The sequence below is a fragment of the Lissotriton helveticus genome, chromosome 1_1, assembly GCF_964261635.1.
Source record: "Lissotriton helveticus chromosome 1_1, aLisHel1.1, whole genome shotgun sequence".
Lineage (NCBI taxonomy): Eukaryota > Metazoa > Chordata > Amphibia > Caudata > Salamandridae > Lissotriton > Lissotriton helveticus.
Window position 1 is genome coordinate 1,384,571,416 of NC_136057.1, and position 23,727 is coordinate 1,384,595,142.

Below are 23,727 nucleotides of genomic sequence, written 5' to 3' on the forward strand. Positions count from 1 at the left end.
TTCCGCTATGCCACTTCCCCTCACCATTCCATTGCACCTACTCCTCTACCCCCCCCCCCCGCCCCCAATCTCTGGCTACGCCTCACTTCTTCCACATCATTATTTCCCCAGCCCTCCCTTTGCTCCCTCTCACCATCTGTAAGCATCTTCAGGTGCATTCTTTGCATGCCCTGTCCTCACTCTCCTCGTGTACCCTCTAGAGCAGCACTCTCTTTTATAATGTTCTCTCATCCATTTTCTTCACATCACTTCTCTTTGCCTCCCATTTCTTACAATATTCCACCCTAGAGTCCTCACCCGTCACTCTTTCTTTCCTACCCTTCTTACGCATCCACATTTCATTCTTGTCTCTCTTCCCTCTGCTTCTCCTTTCTCTTCTCCCCTCCACTATTCCCTCAGAATCTTTTTCCCTCCTCCTTCCTATGCTCGCTCCCTCACCCTTCTCCCGCCCTCCATGCCCTTCACTTCTCCAGCCTCCTTCCCATCCTCTCATCCTTATCTCATTGTTTTCGTCCCCTCCGCCATCGTCTCTTCTGTATCTCGTTATCTTCTCCACTCTTGCCTCATTTTCTTTATTTTCTCTCCCTATGCTTATCCGTCCTCATCTCCTTCTGTTCTCCCCACCCCTCTTTCTCATCTTACGATGTTCTTTCCTCGCCTTGCAGCGTCCTACTTCCCCTCTTCCTGCGTAAACCCCTTCTCTTCCCCACATCTGTTTTATTCTCTCCCTGCTCGTCATTTCTAGCATGTTTCCGTTCCCACCGCCATATGTTCACCTCCTCTCTCCCCTCTCCATCCGCCCTTCTCATCTCTTTCTGGCCTCACCTCGACCTCGCACCTTATTTTCTTCAGGACAGTCTGGATGCTTCACAGCTCCTCTGGCCTCCCTGCCCCCTCCCCCCTGATCTCTTTCTTGCTCCTCTCCTCTCCAGCCTCCTTTTCCTCTATAGTCTCTTTCCACTCCCATCTCTTTTGAGTCTGTCTCTTCCACCTACATCCTCGCCCTTATCTCATCCACCCTCCTTTCACCACCTTCCATCCTTTTCTCCTGGTCCTTCTATCCAACTCTTTATCCTCTCACCCCCATCTCTTTCCTGCCCACTCCCCATGCTTCTCCCTTTCTTCTATTTTTTGTGCCTTCTTCTCCTCTGATTGTACTCGTTTTTCGTGCCTTCTGCTCCTCTGAAGGCACTCATTTTCTTGCCTTCTGCTCCCCTGATTGCACTCGTTTTTTTCTTGCCTTCGGCTCCCCCACTCCATCCATCCATCCATCCATCCCCCCCACTCCATCCATCCATCCCCCCCATTTCATCCACCCCCCCACTCCATCCATCCCACTCCACCCATCCATCCCACTCCATCCATCCACCCCCCACTCCATCCATCCACCCCCCACTCCATCCATCATCCATCCATCCCCCCACTCCATCCATCCATCCCCCCACTCTATCCATCCATCCCCCCACTCTATCCATCCATCCATCCATCCATCCCCCCACTCCATCCATCCATCCCCCCACTCCACTCTATCCATCCATCCCCCCACTCTATCCATCCATCCATCCATCCATCCCCCCACTCCATCCATCCATCCCCCCACTCCATCTATCCATCCCACTCCATCCATCCATCCCCCACTCCATCCATCCATCCACCCCCCCCACTCCATCCATCCATCCACCCCCCACTCCATCCATCCATCCATCCCCCCACTCCAACCATCCATCATCCATCCCACTCCATCCATCCATCCATCCATCCATCCCACTCCATCCATCCATCCCACTCCACCCATCCATCCATCCCACTCTATCCATCCATCTATCCACCCCACTCCATCCATCCATCCATCCCCCCAATCCATCCATCCATCCATCCCCCCACTCCATCCATCCATCCCCCCACTCCATCCATCCATCTCACTCCATCCATCCATCCCCCCACTCCATCCATCCATCCATCCATCCCACCCCATCCATCCATCCACCCCACTCCATCCATCCATCCATCCCACTCCATCCATCCATCCCCCCCACTCCATCCATCCATCTCACTCCATCCATCCATCCATCCCCCCACTCCATCCATCCATCCATCCCCCCACTCCATCCATCCATACCCCCACTCCATCCATCCATCCCCCCACTCCATCCATCCATCCCCCGACTCCATCCATCCCTCCCCGCCCCACACTCCATCCCTCCCCCGCCCCACACTCCATCCCTCCCCCGCCCCACACCCCATCCCTCCTCCGCCCCACACTCCATCCCTCCCCCGCCCCACACTCCATCCCTCCCCCGCCCCACACTCCATCCCTCCCCTGCCCCACACTCCTTCCCTCCCCCGCCCCACACTGCATCCCTCGCCCACACTCCATCCCTCACCCACTATGCGCTACCACAGCATCACTGAACGCCACAGCATCACTCGTCGCCGCCACAACATCATTCAGAGCCACCACAGCATCAATCTGTGCAACCATTCAACAACAACTGATTCAAATATGTTCTCTCAATGTTTCAAACTTTATTACAAATGTCACAAAAAAATGTTAATATTTCACTTCTGTTCTTGTATTTTCATCACAATAAAATACACTAAACATAATCTTCCAAAAAGTTATTTGCAAAAGTTTAAGCTATTGCAATTAGAAATGACAATAACTTTTATTTAAGTATTAAATATTGGAAAAAATACAACCCATTGTTATTTTTAATATTAATACATCTAAGTCATGTAAATACAACACATATTGCATTACAAATGCTATAGGTGTCACGTTTGCAAAAGTTAACACTATTGGCATTGTAAATGACAAAGTTATTAATTTCGTTATTTTCAAAACAAAAACATAAATAAAAAATTTGTCATTTACAATACTAATACCCCTAACTTTACTAATGCGAGCCCTATTGCATTGCAAACGTATTATTTATAACATTTTTAAAAGATTGTGATTTGTCAGATCAATACATGTAAGACAGGGGAAAACTAAACATGTACCTTTACTAATGCCATAGATGTAACATTTGCTAAATGTATAGCTATTGGCATTTCAAATAACAAAATTAATACTTTTATAATTTGTAAAACATAAACAAAAATTAAAAAATATTTACATTTACCACACCAAAATCTTAAACTTTTCTATTGCGAGACCTATTGCATTTTCAATGCTTGTTCATTATTATATTTCTTCAGTAAGGCATTTCTTTTTTTGGGGTTTGTGGTTATTGTATTTCTTCATTCTGGTTTCTTCATTCTCACGTAATGCCTCCCCAAGCACATCACCCACTTCCTGTTCATCTTCACTCTCGTATATGCGGTGTTGTGAATGGGCCCTGTGCAATTGCACCGACCAACCAGGACCGGCTTTAGCGCTGGGGGCGCCTGGAGCGACTACCATTTTTTGGGCCCCCCACCCCATGACCGCTTCCTCTGATACTCTCTCACTACCACCGGGCAAAAGTGCTCCTCGTCTCTCCAATCATAAGCTATTGCTAAACACAGCGCCTCCCCTGAGGTCAGAGCTCCCGCCACAGGTCAGCCTCCAGGGCGGCCGCACCATTCGCACTGCCCTAAAGCAGGCCCTGCCGCCACCCCCTGTCCTCCAGAAGTGGCCACCGCCACGGCTGATGAGGGCCATGGGCCTAGCTAGCAAACTCTTGAACCACTCACCCTGAAGCCTGTCCTGGACACAGGAGCCCAGCCAGTGTTACATGAGAGCAGGAAGCCCTCCTTGTGAAGTTTTCCCTGCATCTCTTCAGCCAGATTTCAATAAATATCTTTCCCTCTCACTAACTAGCAGATTCTCCATTAAGGCAGTCCTCGAGCTCAGAGACTCGGGTGTCACTCATTGCCAGTGAGACTCACACATTTGAGGTCGGGCGATGCCTCGCTCACAGTAAGATGCGTGTCACGTCTGGTAAGAGTGGTCGAAATTTGTCTCCATGTAGGAGTTCTGCTGTGTGCCGAGCCTGGTCTGGAAGTTTGGGTTTCTTTTGGAACTAGACCAAAGCTGATTTGCAAATGGCAGGATACTGTTGCGTTTGTGCAAAAGAACGTTGAACTGAAGTGCAGCTCAGAGTAATTACCAAAAGCTGAAATTAATTCAAGCAAGCCACCCATCGCATTTTTGTTTTCCTCATCAGTTCCTCTGATGACATCAAATACAATTATTAGTTGTCACTTGTAGGAATTTTCCAAACATGAGAGCTCCCTGAGCACTGCCCTCACACGCTTGACAGTCACGTGCACCGCCTGCGTACCGATATCTGGCACCTCCTAAAGTAGTCCTACCCCTCTCCCAATTCCTCTTACATGGATTGTCACGGTTAACCCAACCCTTTTATTCCGTGTCACTGCTTTGCCACCTACAGGGCCAATGAGAGTCCGGCAAATCGGGCACTCTTACCCTCCTGCAGTCTCGCATGCATGTCCTCGCACAGCAGAGAAGCACACACTTCCTCATGCAGACACTGTGTAAAATTAGACCTTCAACACATGATTAACACACATGACTCAAGCGCTGGGACCAAACACAAGACATTTCTTCAGAATCCTATTTTCCAAGTTTTTCTTAGAATACCAAGCTAAGTAGAGGGGAAAAATAGTGCTTACAGGGACCTACTGATGGGAACCTGCCTGTATAGCCTTCTTTCTATGCCAGATAGGCATATGAGGATGGAGCGCACTGCTGGCAGGAGAAGTACGATTGGATTTGGGTCATATCATGCCAAAGACTACGGATGAGAAATGATTTGAGGTATACAATTCAGGTTCTAGGCGATAAACTCCTTGATTAGTCTAAATCAGCTCCTAGAAAAGCCCCAGCGGCCAGCTTGGGCTGCAGTTTCAGGTCACTGCTGTAGATGGCAGCCATCTTGGGAATCTGCAAGCGGGCTATCTGTTCTGTAGGGTCTTTGTTTGCATACCAGTACTGGTGATGCTTCTACAGTGTGGTCAGGTACATATTGTACTGTAGACCTGGGAGGAGGAGTTGTGCTTTGGAAATATATGTAATTGCCTTGTTTCATTTATGGGGCTTCAAACAGTTAGTTGCCCAACAACTACTCTTTGGCTTATGAAATAAGTCTGCTTGAGCTGTGGAAGAAAACATTAGCTACTGTTTGTCGGCGGCACAGTCTTTTTCCATTAGCTCTCGCGCCACAAAGGAAGGAGGGTTAAGTAAGGAAAGACGATGGTAATTCCGACACATCTAAATTTGATATTTGACACACAATAATTCAAATGTTTAAAAATATGAGCAGGTAGGAAAGCAGAAATGAAACGCTTATTTTGTAAGCCTGAAGTGTGATGGTAACAAAGATTTTAATAGGATAAAAACAGACGAAGAGGCTTTACTTGGTGATGCGCAAATTACAAATATTCGCTGGAACCCAATTTGAGCACATTATCGTTCGCGCCCAACCTAGTTTTATCAGTAAAACTGTGTGTTTGGGAATGTTGTGATCTTCTTTCAGTTAGTTGTGGTGATTATCTGACTGGCTAATGAAGGGTTAAGTGGTTGGGAGTTTGATGGAGAATGAATGGCAGAGTGTCGTCTGATCAGTGGGACTGGTTGCTTAGTAGATAGGTGATCGATAACCTAGTAAATCAGGGAATGACCACTGTGCCTCAAGGTGTTTTCTGCTCAAGCATGGAGCTCCTAGAAACCGGTAAACTTCAGTGCTACATGTTACAAGGGCATTTACATATTTTCATCCGGCAGAAAGACCACAGGTCTGCCCAGATCATGCTCTGTTGTTTCTCTGAATAGCTCTGCTCGGGCATTCAGTCTGTCACATAATACATCTCACCCAGGCTCACCACGATGAGCTTCAAAGCCTGCTCTGAGGACTGAAAATGGAAAACGGAGCTGTGCTGGGGCTGTGCGACCACCTACCCCAACATATCAAACTTCATTTCACTTATTAAAGTTTTATAAAGCAGGTAACTTTATAGAGATCAGTCCTATGAAACGAATAAAAAGACGACCGTGAACCATGACACCTTCATTGAATACCTTAAGAAAATATTTCCGACGGCCCAGTGGCGGGACAAAGCAAATATATGTATGCCTTCCGGGTTGGACACTGAAATGTTGGCTAAAAGGACGCATACATTTCGCATGGTGGAACATGTCTGCTCTGTTGAAAGAAAAATACTAAGTCACTCTAAAAGTGACTTGGAAAATCTAAATATAGGAACTGTGACATAATATATAAGAGTATTAGGAGCTAGTTACAAGAATCTGTTCTTGAACGAAACCGCAAAGAAGAGGAAGCAAGATGGGTACCACTATATAATGCTTGCCAAACTAAAGACCAATGGAAATATTGGCGAGAGTCAAATAAAGCGATCTCTGGAAGTAAAAGATCAGACATAAATAATATCACACCACAAGAATGGATTACTTATGTAATGAACTTATATGGAACAAACAAAGGTACCTCTTTCTTGATATTGGACTCTGATCTGTAGGAGATGGCTATTGCCACAATTTCGTACCCCTACCAGCAGGACATAGTCATCTCTATGTTTGAAAAATCTATACTAAGGTCAACTAGAAAGGATTGGGACCTTGGCCATAAGGGATTACCATGGCCACTCTTTAAAGTCAATTATGGACTTATCAGCAGAGGTGTTAACTCCACTATATGCACTAGAAGCCCATTATCGACTAATAGCACTACTAAACTTAGAAGGGAAATGCTTTGCTAAATCCATATTAAGGCCCCTTGAGGCATGGGCCGAAAATAAAAAGATGATACCCAACTACTAAACAGACGTCCAAAAGGGCAGCAGTAGCGAGGACAACTTAATGGTATTATCTGTGTTTATTCCCTTAACCATCAATAAAAAGGGGTAATCTTTTATATTCACATTGTATTGCTTTTAAAACTGCATAGATAGGGGCAAATTAGGAGGGAAATTATTAACCCGGGGCACCCAACAGGCCGATAACTACAAGTTTATACTCAAACACTTAGGTGACGATCAGACTGGCCCCAGACATGACCACAACAGAGAAAATCAATACATAATTTATCACTACAGATCATTTTCCACTGAAAATGTGCCAAATGGCTCGACACAGCTCAGTGGGGTGAAAATTGCAAAAAACACAGTTGATGGACAGAATGTTGTTTTTGCTTTCGACACAGCTCAGTGCCACACCTACAGACTTCTCTTTATTCGCCACGATAGCTCACAGCAATCTCAAGTGTGACTGGAGTTCAGTCTTCACGAGTAAGCATATCATCTGAATGCCTTCTCCATGCCTTCTCCATAGTCTATTGCACCAAATTTTGACCTGCCCCAGAATGTTCCTTAAGCATCTGCTGTGCCAGGTCATAAAAGACTCTGAAAACACTAACCCATGGTGACTATTTCTAGATGCCTCCCTAGAAACCTTGCAGTTTCAAACCATCTGGACTATGCCCGTTTCACCCCATCAAGCAAATAAGTTAGGACTATAGTTAGCAGAATTAATATGTTTCGCAGACGACTGCTTAATCTGGGGGGGGGGGGGGACTGGCTAGATGGTATTAAGCATATATGTATACAACTTAAAACAAAGGTACTGGGACCTTTCACTCAGTATAGAGAAGAAGAGATGGTTAATCAGTACAAGAATTTTATTTGGTGTCAATAAGGTGGCCGCCTCAGAGGCGAAACATTAATAACATGGTAGTGAAAATGATCCACAACGTATTTAAGTTAAGAAGCTTTATTGCTGCATCCACTCATCTCTTAACTCAACAAGCAACTGCCTCTACACACATTGCAATTAAGAATCTCACTCATATCTAAACACATGACATAACAGAGGTACCTGCTAAGCTAGGCTAAACATTACGGTGAACCTAAACTATGCAGAATAAGGAATTCTTCCACAATTAACATTCTACTACATTACTATATCACATCTAGATTGTGTAAATCTCACAAGGAGACATTGATCCACATAATTTGCTATTGCGGTAAAATAAGGTGGACATTTATAAGACAATCCTGCCTGATATTAAATCTCAGAACTCGCTACGAAGCAGCAAAAGCCTGTTTATGTGGGGCCAACCTCAAATTAACATTTTTGGGCATTGCTCTCTATAAGATCACGTTGCTTCAGCATCATAAGCCAGTGGAGCTTTCTTACCTATAAGGTCAAGAAAAAACACTTGTAAGCTCCGTCAGGTAGTGGAAACAATGCCCGTGCTAACTTGTAATGATTTTAAAGAACGGTAGAGATCCCAACTTCTTATAAGGGCATGACATTTTAAGTTGTAAGATTGCAAGTTTAGTAGTATTAATGGCTTTATTTGCAATGATTTCAAATAGTTGTGCTATAAAATATGACTAATTTTACTATGTTAATGACTCTTATTTCGATTAATTCTTTGTAAATATGTCTTATTTTGATGTCCTGGAAATCTGAAACAGATCCACCCTTCATTGACTTTTGATTGACACCCCTGTGATATGGGTAATGGACATATTTGCAGCTCAGTGAAAGGCTGGATCTCTTCCCGGTAGAGCGATAGGCTCCTCTGAGATTCATCTTCAATACCCAGCATTGCCACCCTTAGTTCTTGTGCTTACTTCGTCCTCATCATAGCTGACAAGAAGAAACAGGGCTGTAGAACAGTGAAGAATGGCTTTAACCCAGGACAACTGGTACCCTGACAGAGAGCCACGGAGTTCCAGGCAGAAACTGCCATTAGATCCCTGGGCGCATTATAAACCCATATTCAAAATGTAGAACATTGCAACCCAACATTCCCCGTGAGGAACGCAGTGTGGTGAGTCCACAGTCAGCCCTGCACTTGTGCCAGTGGCTACCGATGGTGGGCACCGCCATCCATTTTTGGCATGGGGACTTATTTTTCATACTGACAGAACGAGTGTGAGAGAGAGATGCAACAAATGGAAGAAGGTGAATATAGGAAGACAATGACAAAAGGGGAAAGGAGGATACAAAAGAACCTCCAGGAGTGAGTTAAAGAGATAGAAAGAGTAGCGAAGTGGAAGAAAGAGGCATGAGTTGGAATGAAGACTAGACCGTTTTTGTGTTTAGCAATTCCACCATTCCACAATGCTGATAGTGGACGCCTAAGAAAATATATTTTCTCCTTCACTTATTTTTTACAAATTAGGCACTGATTAAAGTACATAGTGTTTTAAGTTGGCTTACAGAGACACACTCCACTCGTCTGAGCTGTGCAAAGGGTATCTGAGACTGCTTGGGGAGTGAGGACGTATGGGGACGATGATGCATTAATCCTAGTGCCAAGCATATAAAAATATCCAACAAATTCAACAAATGGATCCAAAATGAAAATCTTAGCAGAAGAGGTGTGCCACCGGTGGACGACAGATGGTCCCAAAAGTAGAGACATGTGCAAAACTACCATATTTGCAATGGCAACGGAGATGTTATTTGCTGAGCTCAACTGCTGGGGTTCTGGGAACAGCAGCACGTTTTGGGAGTCCATTGTGCTGTTTAATTCAGTTAAATATCTAACACACAAACAGCCCTCAGGTCCAGGGTTGCACAAGGCGAGTGTGTGGATGGGATCAACTATGCTAGGAGGTGGGGGTGTGAGCCTTTTTCCAGTCCTATGGACAGACACTGTCGTCTCCACGCTTGAGCTGAGTGGTTGGATGGGCATATGTGCTTAAGGCTACCGGCCAGGGACAGATGTGTTATAATACCTGACTTTTGCAGGTCTTACCGGTGAATCTGCTGAACTGCCAGATCACTGGTTTAGTATCACTCGTATACACACCAACACTCTCTATTATTTTTTCACCCACATGTAGCAGTAGCTATATTAAGAGATCTTGATGAAAGCCATGACACTTGTGTAGGTCAATAGGCAGAAACATGTTGATCACTTTCTAGTGCAACTGCCTCTAATGTTGGCAGTTACACTACCCACTACTTGTTTTTAATCCTAGCACCAGGTAGCAACAATAAATTATGTCTGGCTAACCTTGTAGCTAGTTTTAATCACTGCACTCCCTTCACCACACACTATGATCACATTGGGTTTTATGAATACCCCTCGTCTCTGAAAACATCCCTGAGCTCCTCCCTCGCAGCGAGGGGGTTGTAGCCCACGTTACGAGTCTAGTCGTGACGCGAGGAGGTATCCTTATGATGAAGCATGACATCTCTGGTGTGTGAGGGAAACTGTCCTTAAAAGGGATTCACCCCCCACCTCCTAGCTTAGTTGTTCCCACCCACACACTCGCCTTGTGCGACCCCGGACCCGAGGGCTCTTTGTGTGTTAGATATTTAGGATTGGGGAGTTTGCCCTCGCTGGTCCATTAAACCTCCTCAGGCCCCCCTGTTGTGTTTTTGTAATTCAGTTAAATGCCAATCTCCCGCCACCAGTATAAAACGTTCTTCAATACACTATTGAGAAAATGTGTATGTATATTTTAGAAATATATTCTATCGCTGTTAATCTTTGGCCCACTCTTCCCCAGCAGAGCCAACAAGATTCACTTCTATCATATTCAACACATTAACTCATTCATTATGGATGTAAAAGTGGTTTACAACTCCCACGTGCCTCAGAAACTTCATTTTCTTTCACAGCTCCTGCTTTATGTGCCTGACAGCTGCTAGTGTGTGCTACTCATCACTAACTGTGAAAGAAGGCTGAAGTCTGCCCCTTATTCTCCATTGCTTCTGCCACACTGCTTCTCTTTTTAGGTCTCGCACCTGCGATGCATCGCGAAGCAATCGTCGCTGCGAGGACTCGTGTGATCAGTTCTTCTTACATGGAGCTAAGGGAGGCAAGAGATGGGCACGCGTGGAAACGGATCAGGTTGCGCGCACGTTCACCATCTCCTGTCTCCCTTGGCTCCTTGTAAGCAGACACACACGAGCGCACAGACAGAGACACACACACGCACACACACACACACACACACACACACATAGAGAACCCCCCCCGCCGCTGCCGTGCGCGCACACACATCCCCTCTCTCTACCCCCACTCCCCCGTCACTCACCGGGCTCTTCTCGCATGTCCCTCTCCCTCCGCAGCGGGTCACTCTCGGCGGCAGCAGTCTCCAATTCAGAGTCGGAGCTCGGCGTGTCTTCTCTACGATCCACAGGTTGCGCCGGGACAGCCGATGTGCACGCTCACAGCGACGGCGTCTCATGCACTCCCACTGCGGTTTCGGTTTCGCGCCCGGCGATCCTCAGCTTGTTTTCATTAAAGTGAAAGTGTGATGGCGACAGCTTGTTTTTATTTCCAGAGTTTACAGCTATCTCTATCTCGGAGCCACAGGCGCAGCTCAGGACATTCAGTAGCTTGCTTGCTGTGCACGAGCCTCAAAGGCAAACAACAGTAGGGGGAGTTAAGTCTTCTCAGGCAATAAGACGGGGGGATTGGCTAGCGGGCAAGTCTATCACGTTATCTATTTCGTCAACCGTCCTTCTCCGTGCTCACTGAGCAAAGTCTGTGCAACAGGCCCTGCTTGCTGAGTGTGGAGAACGTGATGCTTTTGAAGCTTGAGATACTCGTGTGAGCACAGTGAGCTTTCGTCGCTACCTGACTAGTTTATATTTGATTAATTGAGGTGATAATAACATTCACTGAGTTGGTGCTAGCTGTTCTTAAAGACCTAGACTCGCTGATTAAAGTTATTGTCGAGAAGTGGGCAACACACACTACACACAATACCACTCAGTGCCACATAATTATATGCTTCATAATTACACTGCACTCCATGCAACATACACTCCAGACAATACCACTCAGTGCCACATAATTATATGCTCCATAATTACAATGCGCTCAACGCAACATACTCTCCAAATACCACTCAGTGCCACATTATTACACGCCACATAATTACACTGCACTCAATGCAACATACACTCCAAATACCACACAGTGACACATAGTTACATGCCACATAATTACACTCTACTGAATGCAACACACACTCCGCACAATGCCACTCAGTGCCACATAAGTATATGCTACATAATTACACTGCACTCAATGCAACATACACTCCAAATACCACTCAGTGCCACATAATTACACACCACACAATTACACTCTATTGAATACAAAATACACTCCACACAGTACCACTCAGTGCCACATAATTATATGCTACATAATTACACTGCGCTCAATGCAACATACACTCCAAATGCCACTCTGTGCCACATTATTACACACCACATAACTACACCCTACTGAATGCAACACACACTCCATACAATACCACTCAGTGCCTCATAATTATATGCTACATAATTAAATGCAACATACACTCCAAATACCACTCTGTGCCACATAATTACACGCCACACAATTACACTCTACTGAATACAACATACACTCCTCATGATACCCCTCAGTGCCACATAATTATATGCTACATAATTACACTGCGCTCAACGCCACATACACTGCAAATACCACTAAGTGCCACATAATTAAACGCCAAATAATTACTCTATCTATCTATCGCCCTCACTCTATCTATCGCCCTCACTCTATCAATCTATCTATCTATCACCCTCACTCTATCGCCCTCTATCTATCTAGCTATCTATCGCCCCCTCACTCTATCGCCCTCACTCTATTTGTCTATCTATCGCACAAACTCGATCTATCGCCATCACTCTATCTATCGATCTATCGCCCTCACTCTATCTATCACCCTCACTTTATCTATCTATCTATCGCCCGCCCTCTATCTATTGCCTGCCCTCTATCTATCTATCGCCCTCACTCACTCTATCTTTCTATCGCATCACCACAGCATCACTCAGGGTCACCACAGCATCACTCTGGGGCACCACAGCATCACTATGTGCTACCCCAGCATCAATCTATGCAACCATTCAACAACAACTTGTTCAAATATGTTCTATCAATGTTTCAAGCTTTATTACAAATGTCACAAAAAGATGTTAATATTTCACTTCTGTTCTTGGATTTTCATCACAATAAAATACACTGAACAAACTTTTGTAAATAACTTCTGTGAAGATTAAGTTATTGCCATTATATATTACAATAACTTTTATTTAAGTATTAAGTATTTAGAAAAATTAAAAGACATTGTTATTTGTAATATCAATACACCTAAGTCACGTAAATACAACACATATTGCATTACAAATGCTGTAGGTGTCACATTTGCGAAAGTTATAACTATTGGCATTGTAAATGACAAAGCTATTAATTCCGCTATTTTCAAAACCAACACATAAATAAAAAATTTGTCATTTTCAATACCAATACCAATAGCTCAAACTTCCCTATGCGCTCGATCCCTATCTTTTCACACTTCCGTAAAGCGCTAAAAACTTTCCTGTTTTCCCTGGCCTACCCCCGCTAATCCTCCTGGCCCTGTCTGTCCGGTTCTTTAGAGCTCCCAGCGCCAGGATGCCGTTTTGGCCATCGCGCGCTTTACAAATATTTTCATTCATTCATTCATTAATGCGAGACCTATTGCATTGCAAATGCTTGTTTCAGCAGAGCCAAGGGAGACCCAGGAGCGGAGCAGAAATCCCCCTCCCTCCTTCCTCAGCTCCAGTAGCAGGAGGAGGTTCAGGGGAAGGCGGAAGATGTGCCATCTTCCACAGCCTCTGCCCCTCTCTTTCCCCTGTACAATCCACATAGTCGGTGGAGATGGAGGGGAAAGAGAGAGTCTGGGGCTGTAGATTAGGATCCTGAAAAGTTGATAGCAGCAAGCTTATACCATGTTTTGTAGCCCACTGATGCTCCATTGTCTTCAATCGAGCGCTCAACATTCCAACAGTCGAATTCTTTCTTACATTCAGGCAATCGACAATGGACAGGTCGAAAGTGTCAAATAGATTATCTCTCTGCCTATTGAACAAGGTATAAGGTAAGCAACTTAAGTCTAACCTCGATAATGAAAAGGTAGAGCGTTTACATCACTAAATATCTCTAATAATACTTAATGGTAATCTTTTTTGATATTTTCAGTATGAGACAACAATGAGCAGAGCCCTTAGGGTAATGCGTGTCTTACACATCTTTAACAGTAGGTAGAGTGGTCTTTCTCTCCTTCCTCTGTTGTACACCTGTAATGGAAAAATGAAGCCTGTAGCACTGTATGGAGCTGCTCTTAACATATTGATTAACCAATTGGATTATTTCAAGTTGAAAGGTGATTATTGGAAGTCGGCTTTGGACAGATGTACAACTTAATTAACCAATTGGATCATTCCAATTGGAAATTGATTGTTAGAAGAGCTTTGGATGGATGTGCTCTTACCAACTTGATTAACCAACGGGTTCATTCCAAATTGGAAGTCAATTTTTGGAAGACAACTTTGAATGGATATGCACTTACCAATTTGATTAACCAATGGGATTATCCCAAATTATACAGTGATAGTTGGAAGTTCCTTAAAGAGCTAAAGTTACTGGCATTTCAGGGGCTGTTGGTTTGATCTCACTTAGCATCGGATGTGAAGTCTTGTTAGTTTTGTACAAAGGTTTTATGGGGTTCCATAAAAGGTTCATAAAGGCCTGTATAGAGGACCCCCTATTAGCTCTATGTTAGGGACTCATAATGTTATTTCAAGACTGAATCAACTTTGTAAGAAGTGTGAAAACTGAATCAAACTTGTAATGTAAGATGAACATTTAATATTACACAAAGCTAAGCTCGAATGGATGTGGTCACGATGAGCTTTGATGGTAATAGTCAGTATTTGTCAAGAATGTTTTCATCATCAATCCTGTGCGCAGATAAAGACACACATGGGCTTTTCTAAGTACTTGAGCATCATACATGACCATACGCTGCACCAACATCTACTGAATATGATACTAGGCATTAGAAAAGGACAACTTCTTTGTAAATGGGATGCACTGGAAGTAAACCAATGTTCTTAAAATCTTATAACTAACAACATTTGTGGCCCCTTCCTACTAGCACGGCCCTGTCGTTATGACCACAGGCTATTTCATTTGGTCCCAACAATGAGGAAGAATAGGCAAAAGACATTGAAAGAGACAGTTCTTTTGTGTTTTCTTTGGAACATTCCTAAACTACTTTGGCTGGGGGAAATTTCTGTATAATGCTGCAAAGCTATAATTGTGGATAATTTAAGTTTGTAGTGCTATATGATTATAATATGTTTGGTTTTAATGTTTTATTCTTGGTTGATGTTGAAATGTGTTTATGAAATTTATACTTTAATAAACTATACATTTAAAAAAATTACAATTCTCAATTTTTGTCTTCACAGAAGTCAGGAAGTAGCTGATCTCTTGAATGAAGAGTTGTTATTGGTAAGTACCATTTAAATCTGAAAAAGCTAGTATTGTCAGTGAATACAGTGTGTTATGATGGGAAGTGCACCTAGTGCCTCTTGGAAGAGAGTCAAGGTGCAACTCTTGAACATGTTCTGGAGTTTGATTAATATTAATAACAATTAGAAAAACAGTATGGTGCTAATCAAACACAAGTACTTCTACTCCATTAAGTGCAAAATACGACAAGAGTTGGGCTGGGTAGATAGTGAGACCTAGAGAGTTCCCGTATTCTCACGCAGTAAGAGGAAAAAAAATCAGAACCCGGATTTGGCACAAGTGTGCCAAGTAAGAAGAAATTGAGAGCTAGTCGGAAGAGCATAGGAGGAGCAAACTGGCAAAATGACGGGTGGATGGTAAGGTGGAGCGAGATCATGCATTCTTTTGAAGACAACGCAAAGAAGAGGAACTGAAAACAGGAAGCAAAGTGTATCCAACCAGGGGAACTACAATAGGAAGAAATGTCTACAGAAAGAGGAAATCGACGTATAAAGTTAATGATGGGCTACAAAGACATTGAGGAGGAGTGAGAAAGAAGGCTGCACATTTTATGAATATCATAAAAGTTAGTAGCAACAGGGGTGGGAAACAGTAGAGCGATAAGACAGATCAAAGATGTCAGGATTTGTAGTTTGTTACTTTTTGTGAAGATGGGCTTACATTTGTGGGAGTCTTTGTCACTGTAAGCGAAGGGTGGAAAAAACAAGCATCTCAAGACACATATATCTGCCAACCATTATAGTTGGAGAAGAGAGTGACTAACAGAAGATCCAGGGGCTATATGTGTAAAGCACTTTTGCAGTTGCAAACAATCGGGCCATTTCTGACTGCAAAAATGCAATTTGGTATGTATTAATCCTTAATTGCGATTCGGCAACATGTTACCGAATCGCAATTTGAAATTGCAAATGCATATCGATTTGGGATGTAGAAGAAACATGTTTAGGGCTTCATTTCCAAATACCAAATCGGATTGGGAAGTATGAATGTTTTGCGATCCAAATGCGGTCGCTAAACATTCCCACTTTACCACCAACTCAAAGTTGGTGGTAACCCATACTCACATAGGAAGTGGTCCCTTTGGGATCCCTTCCCCTTTGAGAAGGTTTAAAAAAATATTCCTACTCTTAACCACTTCGAGGCTGATGAAGTCTTAGGCCCACTGCCAAGGGCTATATCTATTAACCCCTTCTGCGAAAAACCGCCGCACGCATGAGGTTAAAAAATGAAACTTTTCTTAATTTTTTTTTTTTTTTAGCGCATCCTGTTTTCCTTAAAGGAAAACAGACTGCATTTAAAAAAAATGATTGCTTTATTTAAAAACAATTATAGACATTGTCTGCTGCCCCAGCAGGCCGCCATATCTATGATGGCAGCGAATCCTAGTGGGTCTCAAATTGTGACTTAACTCATTAATATTCATGAGGTATGTCTATTTGCAACCTACTATGAATCACTAATGGGTCAGATATTACTTTTGTCCATTGGTAATAGCGATTTGCAAAAAATCGCTATTTGGTGATTTCTATTTCTAGTCATTGTAAGTCTAGTCCCAGATCTGTACTTGATTACTAAATTTAGGAAGAAGGGGATACGTTTCCTGGATAAGATAATACATAATTGTAGTCCGCATAATTCAGATAATGCATAATGACAGGGACGGAGAAGAGTAGATGAGGGAGATGGGCGTGGTGGGGCATGATTTCCGTCTTGGTGGCAGTGAGCTATAGGGATATCTGTACCCCCTGGAGTGGACTCTGGTGTCTCTGGCACAAATTAAAAAGGATGCCTGACCTTGATTTCTGCACCTCCTGGAATAAAATCTGAGTGTGGCTCCTGTTGGAGTAAATATCTATTCTGGATTTCCACCTTCTCTTGAATAGACTTTATCTGCTGCTAGGAATGATCACAGATAATAGTCTGCATGAGAGTTTCAGTGCAGATATAGAGGAATGCTCTGGGAACTGTAGTTAACAAGAGGGTTGTGCTATCACAAGCCCACAAGAACCCTGAGTAACTTCACTGTTTCTCTTCTCCAGGTGGATCAACGGATAGAACCGGTGAAGAAGGCTGCCCATGTGGTCTCCAAGCGCTTGCAGGCCTGCATGCAGGGCCAGAGCGGGTCTGACCTGGAGAAACGGCTGGTGAGTTAAGAAACCAACTACTGCCCCTCTCTTGCCTCCTACCTACATGTTGTAACATTCAGAACATTCCCCATCCCCATCAGATCTTCTGTACTACCTGAGGCCAGAGCTGCTTAAATGTTAATTCCGCCTTCTTTGTGCATCACATCCCTAGTCCTCCTGATTCAGTGTCTCTCCATCAAACCATCCCTGCCCCAAACTTTATTTTCCCAGAAGCCTCTTTCACCTTCCACAATATCTCTGTGCATGGATGACCCACAATGCATTTTACTCCCTGCACAGAGTGAAGTCGCACACCAGGTAAATGATGGCTACGGTGCTACTCTCCAACCATATTCCATAACAAATGGGGCAGCGACTTTTAAGGAATCCCTTTCAAGGTTTGGAAAGTGGAAAGGGCTCCGTGGTCCAAACCCTACCAAATATATGATCGTATACGTGAGGGATTTAGGCTATAACATAAAGTATTCCATTTTGTTTTAACAAACTGCGTTCATCCCTAAATGTAAAAGCACATTTTCACTATGTCCACCATTTTTTTAATTTAATATTTAGAGCATATTGCGAGCAGCGTGGTCAGGGACTCCATATCCCAGGAGTCCCTGATAGCCCGCCTGCAATCACCTGGGCCGCTCTCCCTGCAAGCCCCGCCCCTTCACCTACGAGCTAAAAGCCACTGTTCCCACTACCTCCTTGGGACTTTCTTTGTGCGTACCTGCTGCCCGTTTGCTGGTGGAACAGCTTCCTTCTTGTGGACCCAGGCTACCCCTCGCCGGACCCGCTCCGCGGGTCCCGCTTCGTGTCTGGGAGCAGAGGAACTTCGGGAGTGCGTGCAGACGCCAAGGGTGCCGGTAAGCCTTGCAGGGCTGCGAGCAGCGTGGTCAGGGACTCCATATCCCAGGAGTCCCTGATAGCCCGCCTGCAATCACCTGGGCCGCTCTCCCTGCAAGCCCCGCCCCTTCACCTACGAGCTAAAAGCCACTGTTCCCACTACCTCCTTGGGACTTTCTTTGTGCGTACCTGCTGCCCGTTTGCTGGTGGAACAGCTTCCTTCTTGTGGACCCAGGCTACCCCTCGCCGGACCCGCTCCGCGGGTCCCGCTTCGTGTCTGGGAGCAGAGGAACTTCGGGAGTGCGTGCAGACGCCAAGGGTGCCGGTAAGCCTTGCAGGGCTGCGAGCAGCGTGGTCAGGGACTCCATATCCCAGGAGTCCCTGATAGCCCGCCTGCAATCACCTGGGCCGCTCTCCCTGCAAGCCCCGCCCCTTCACCTACGAGCTAAAAGCCACTGTTCCCACTACCTCCTTGGGACTTTCTTTGTGCGTACCTGCTGCCCGTTTGCTGGTGGAACAGCTTCCTTCTTGTGGACCCAGGCTACCCCTCGCCGGACCCGCTCCGCGGGTCCCGCTTCGTGTCTGGGAGCAGAGGAACTTCGGGAGTGCGTGCAGACGCCAAGGGTGCCGGTAAGCCTTGCAGGGCTGCGAGCAGCGTGGTCAGGGACTCCATATCCCAGGAGTCCCTGATAGCCCGCCTGCAATCACCTGGGCCGCTCTCCCTGCAAGCCCCGCCCCTTCACCAATCACACCATCTATTTACAGACGCTTGCTCTACCGCTACGCGGGAGCGAGCGGGAGCGCGCCGGGAGAAGCCCGGGACAAGGGCGGGACCGTCTGTGGCCGTTCGGGGCCAGAGGAGGCCGGGCTGGGCCACATCCCTTGGCCCCACAAAGTGGACTTCCAGCCACCAGGACTATGGCTTCAGGAACCCGGTCTTGTAAGACAAAGAAATCTGCTGGAGACGTTGTTATAGGCACTATGGACCAGTTCATAACCCGTGCTGTTTCCATAGTTGAGAAGGAGATAATCTTGGCTGAGCGAAGGTTGTCTCGGGACTCCTTTAGCACGTCTAATAAGCGCTCTTCTTTGGGCGCCATTGCCCTAGCTGATAGCCCTGGTCATATTCCATCAACTCCCTTAGTAATAGTTGATTCCCCCACCATTGATGAGAGAGTGAGTCGGATTAGGGCTAGCCTAGAAAGGGTAACCACCACAGCTCCAAGTATTGTGCTCGACCCGACACACTCCACTTCCTCTCTTTTTAGTGTTCCATCACCAGAGAGGCAGATTCCAGATTGCACTCCCAATACCCCTGATGATTCGAGCCCCCATGTGTTTGTTAATACAGCTGCGAATTCCCCATCCACTGCAGGCCATTCTGATACTAACACTCCTAGAGTGGTAGTCCCCGAAACTGTACCTGTAGGGAATCTAACCCTAGGCATCGTCCCTCGAAAGAAGAGAAAGCGCCCCATTAGTCCCCGTAGGGGAGGCTCTCTAAAACCTCATAGTAAGGTTAGTAGGAACATCACACCAAAAGGGGGTATTACCCCGAATCAGGTTCTTCGCTCAAAACCCCAAGCGCCCCATATTGGAGACGCTGCTGTCGAGGGCACTCCTGGGCAACTGGCCCCTATAGATGCTAGCATTTTCCTCCAAGTTGAGAGCATCATTAAGTCTGTGGTGATGCCACTCGTAGATAAGATCGATGGCCTCACACGCAAACTAGCCTCACTCGAGCAGTCAATGCTGGACAATTTTTATGCAGTGAAATCGTTAGTTAAATTTCACGCTAAAACTCAGGCTGAAGAAAACGGTGGGCTAAGGAGCGGTGCCGCTCCAACAGTTCCGTCTAATCCGACAGCCCTCCCTGATCCCTCACCTAGTTCAAAAACGCCTGCCTCGGCTAAGGCTCCCAAACCTATTACTGGAACCATACCCCCCCCACCGACCCCTACCCCTGAGCCTAGTTTGGCATGTCCAATGAACAAATCCAGCACCCATGTACCAAAGGCACCCAAGGTCAAATTTGCTGCAAATCCCAAGCCTATTACTTCCCAAACTAAGGCAACTGGAGATATAGTGACCGTAAGCAAGGGCGCCGCAATTATAATCACATCCCCTTCTACTTCTGCTTCGCATGTAGCGCCCAAATCCCCAGCAAAAACTACAACAAAATCCCCAGCCAAAGACAGGATAAAACGGCGTACGCCAAATGCTAGCCTTCCGCCTGGCTGCAAGCCCTATGTGGTTATTCTAACAGGGGTACCTGAGCTTGACGAGGGGTCTTGTGAGTCCTATTCTGAACTCAAACACAAGACGCTCTCCTGGCTAAAAGCTAATAGACCCCTCCCAGGGCACATTGATGGTAGAATAGCCTTCGTCCGAAGGGTGGGTTGGATCGGTAACAGACGCAAGGCTATTACCGGGGACTGTGTGTTGATTAATTTTAATGATCCCAGAGTTGCTGGCATGATTTGTAACCAACAGTCGCAGCACAACTTTTGCGACATACAAACTAGGGATTTGGGGTATTTTTATCACCCTCCCCCCTTAATGGGGCTCAATAATAATAATAATAAGTTCTTTCAAGATGGGGGTAGAGGTGTATGGTTCTCTCATTACCCGACCTTGGATTCTAGAGCAAGGGCATGGACCCCCTCCCAACCAACCACTCCACAGGGTTGGGGCTGGTGACTTAACACCTTAGAGGTAACAAATGTCTCCCCCCAAAGGGCTGACACAACTTCTCTGGTAGGGGAGGTACCGCTGACCAACATTGTTGTGCCCGATCCCTCGCCTATCCCAATCCTACCCTTTCCTTCAGGTGATGGGACAGATAAACTTGAACTAGGGGATAGTCCTCAAACTTCGGGTCCTCAGGGTGGGAATAGCGGTTATAATGAGCCCCAGCATCCTGCCCCTTTGAAAATCATTAGTTGGAATGTGGCAGGCTTAAGCAGCAAGCTAGATCTCCCAGACTGGGTGGCGCTCGTTGAACCCCACTCAGTTTGCGCATTTCAAGAGACATGGTGCGTAGAACCAAGGCACCGAGTAGGTAATGCCACCTTTTTTGTCCCGGCAGAAATTCCAGCCTCGGGAAGAGGTCGCCCCTTCGGAGGTCTCTTGGTTTGGATAAACATTACTTTGGGATGGAGGGTACACCATCACCCCCAAAAAACTCCAGATTTGATGCATCTCACTGTAACTTGCCCAAGGAGAGCAGAAAAACTGGAGATTTTTAATATCTATACACGAGGGGCCACCGGGAGAGCTTTGTCACCAACACTCTTGGACCTGGAGGTAGCCCTGGGTGAGTGCTGTAGCGATTCCCTAATTTTGGTCATGGGGGACTTCAATTGCACATTTGAGCCTTTGTTACCCGATGAATCCCTGGACCTAAATGATGAAGATTCTAGGAGAGGTGTCCCGTCACTTGACTTGCCCATCATAAATAGTTGGACACCCAGAATCATCCAACTAAATTCCCTCACTTTAGAGCATGGTCTAAGGGCAGTCAATGGGAGGACACCATCAGACCTAGTGGGGGCTCATACATATAATAGGGTTGGCCATTCTTCCCGGATCGATTATATCCTTCTAAACTTTTCTTTGTGGGCTCACATGAAGGATATGGTAGTCCTACCCTCCCTGGACAGTGACCATAATGCCCTTTCTTTGACACTATCAACCTGGTGGAAAGAGAACTTCCCTGGAAATGGAAACCATGACGCTCTCGCAACAGGGCCACTGGGAGGAGTGGTCCCAACAAACTGCTTAAGACGCTTGAAATGGGACAAAGTGGCAATAGATGAGGAGAAAATGGCATGTATCAGAACTGTTACTTCCACAGCCTGTGCCATTTTAAAAAGTCAGCCTATTTGCCCTAATCAGATTACAGCATTGTTCTGTGAGGTCTCTCTCTCAATTGGGGACCTTTTCAAGGCCAAAGTAAACAAGCATTTGCAATGCAATAGGTTTCGCATTTCCAAAGTTTAAAGTTATTGGTATTGTAAATGGCAATGTCTTTTATGTATTTGTTTTTAAAACCAACAAATAAATATAAGGTTTGTTATTTATAATGTCAGTAGGTGAAGGTGAACATAAAACGCTGCTAAAGGAGGAGCTCTTGCAGAATGCTCTGGTTTTTAAAGGGCAGTGTATTTGAGATGTTACAAGACTTGTCGCCTATTTCTTTGCAGCCGGGCTTCCTTTGTTCTTATTTTAAGATGTAAACGGATGCTGCCTTGATGTATGCAACAACAAAATATAGGCGGTTTAATTAAAGCACCATGGGAGGAGGCCCGGATTGTGTGTCTCGTGTTAGGAGATTCTCCCATAGTGAAAATTAACAAGCACTTCACACACATGGTATGTACATAAACTGACTTAAGGGTGGAGGCCCCCCTGTGCAGTCCATGGCCCTTTCAGATTAACCAAATAACTCTTTTACCCCCTACTAAAAAACCTCACTGACTCACAAATTGAATAAGGTCACATGTTAGACCACTAAAGGTCCCACCAGGTGGCAGATACATCGTTTTTTTCGAGCCTAATCATGTCCATGCTGAAAATGAATCACATTTATTTTCCCTAGCTGTTTTTGTACATATGCTAACAAAAATAGTGAAAAAGTTATTGTTCTGTGTTTCGCCATGGTGCAAAGATCGTTTTCCTTCTTCTTCGTCTTACACAAGCATAAAAAATATTGGAAATAGAGTAGCTCCTTCATTGCATCTGTGCACAATTTCATATGAGCTGTGGTGTGTGAACCCTGTATGTGCCCACCCTCGGCAGAGGTCTTTGAAGAAAGCGGGCAGGCGACACAGTGGCAGGCCTACTGGTCTTTCAAAGGTAGCAGTCTATTCGCATAGGTCTTCGTTCTGATGTGCGTCTGACACAGATCCAGCCCACTGGCATTTAAAAAGCACTGACCTGTGTACTGTCAAAAAAGTGACCATGTCTCAAGAGCCTTCGATTCTTCAGGGGCTAGTAAAGATCTTTCCTGAGCCGGACATGGCGCTCACCCATTCACACCAGGATTCTGAGGCACCGACGTATCGGGATATATTACCCTGACATATAAGGCTAACGCTCTCACAGTCCCTCTGCCCTGTCGGAAAGCCTACGTGCTCCGTCGGTCCCATTTTTAAACGCATCCCGCACCCGGCCTGGCCGTTTATCCTGTGAGGTGGATGGGAGCTCTGAGGCCTCAGGCCAGGTTTGAAAGCCCGGGGCTGCTGCTGGTGCCCCTAGCAGCTCGTTCCGCAGCTCACTGAAATGAGTAGCAGCAGGCACGCGGAGCTTCAAGGGAGCTTCAAGAAACCGAGTGAGTTCGAGAACAGGAAGGGAGGAGAGAGGTGCGAAGGAGACAGAGTATGATGGATGGAGGCAAAAAGCGGGGCTGGCTGCAG

At 45.6% G+C, this 23,727-nt stretch overlaps 1 protein-coding gene across 1 annotated transcript in view; it reads left to right on the plus strand.

Annotated features, from left to right (window-relative positions):
• The window catches only part of SH3BP1 (SH3 domain binding protein 1), a 235,619-nt gene that overhangs the window by 126,630 nt on the left and 85,262 nt on the right, over positions 1–23,727 (plus strand). Inside the window, exons 2-3 of the mRNA XM_078684037.1 lie at positions 15,272–15,314; positions 17,375–17,479. Coding sequence (XP_078540163.1) covers positions 15,272–15,314; positions 17,375–17,479 — 148 coding nt within the window. The remainder of the gene's footprint in view (positions 1–15,271; positions 15,315–17,374; positions 17,480–23,727) is intronic.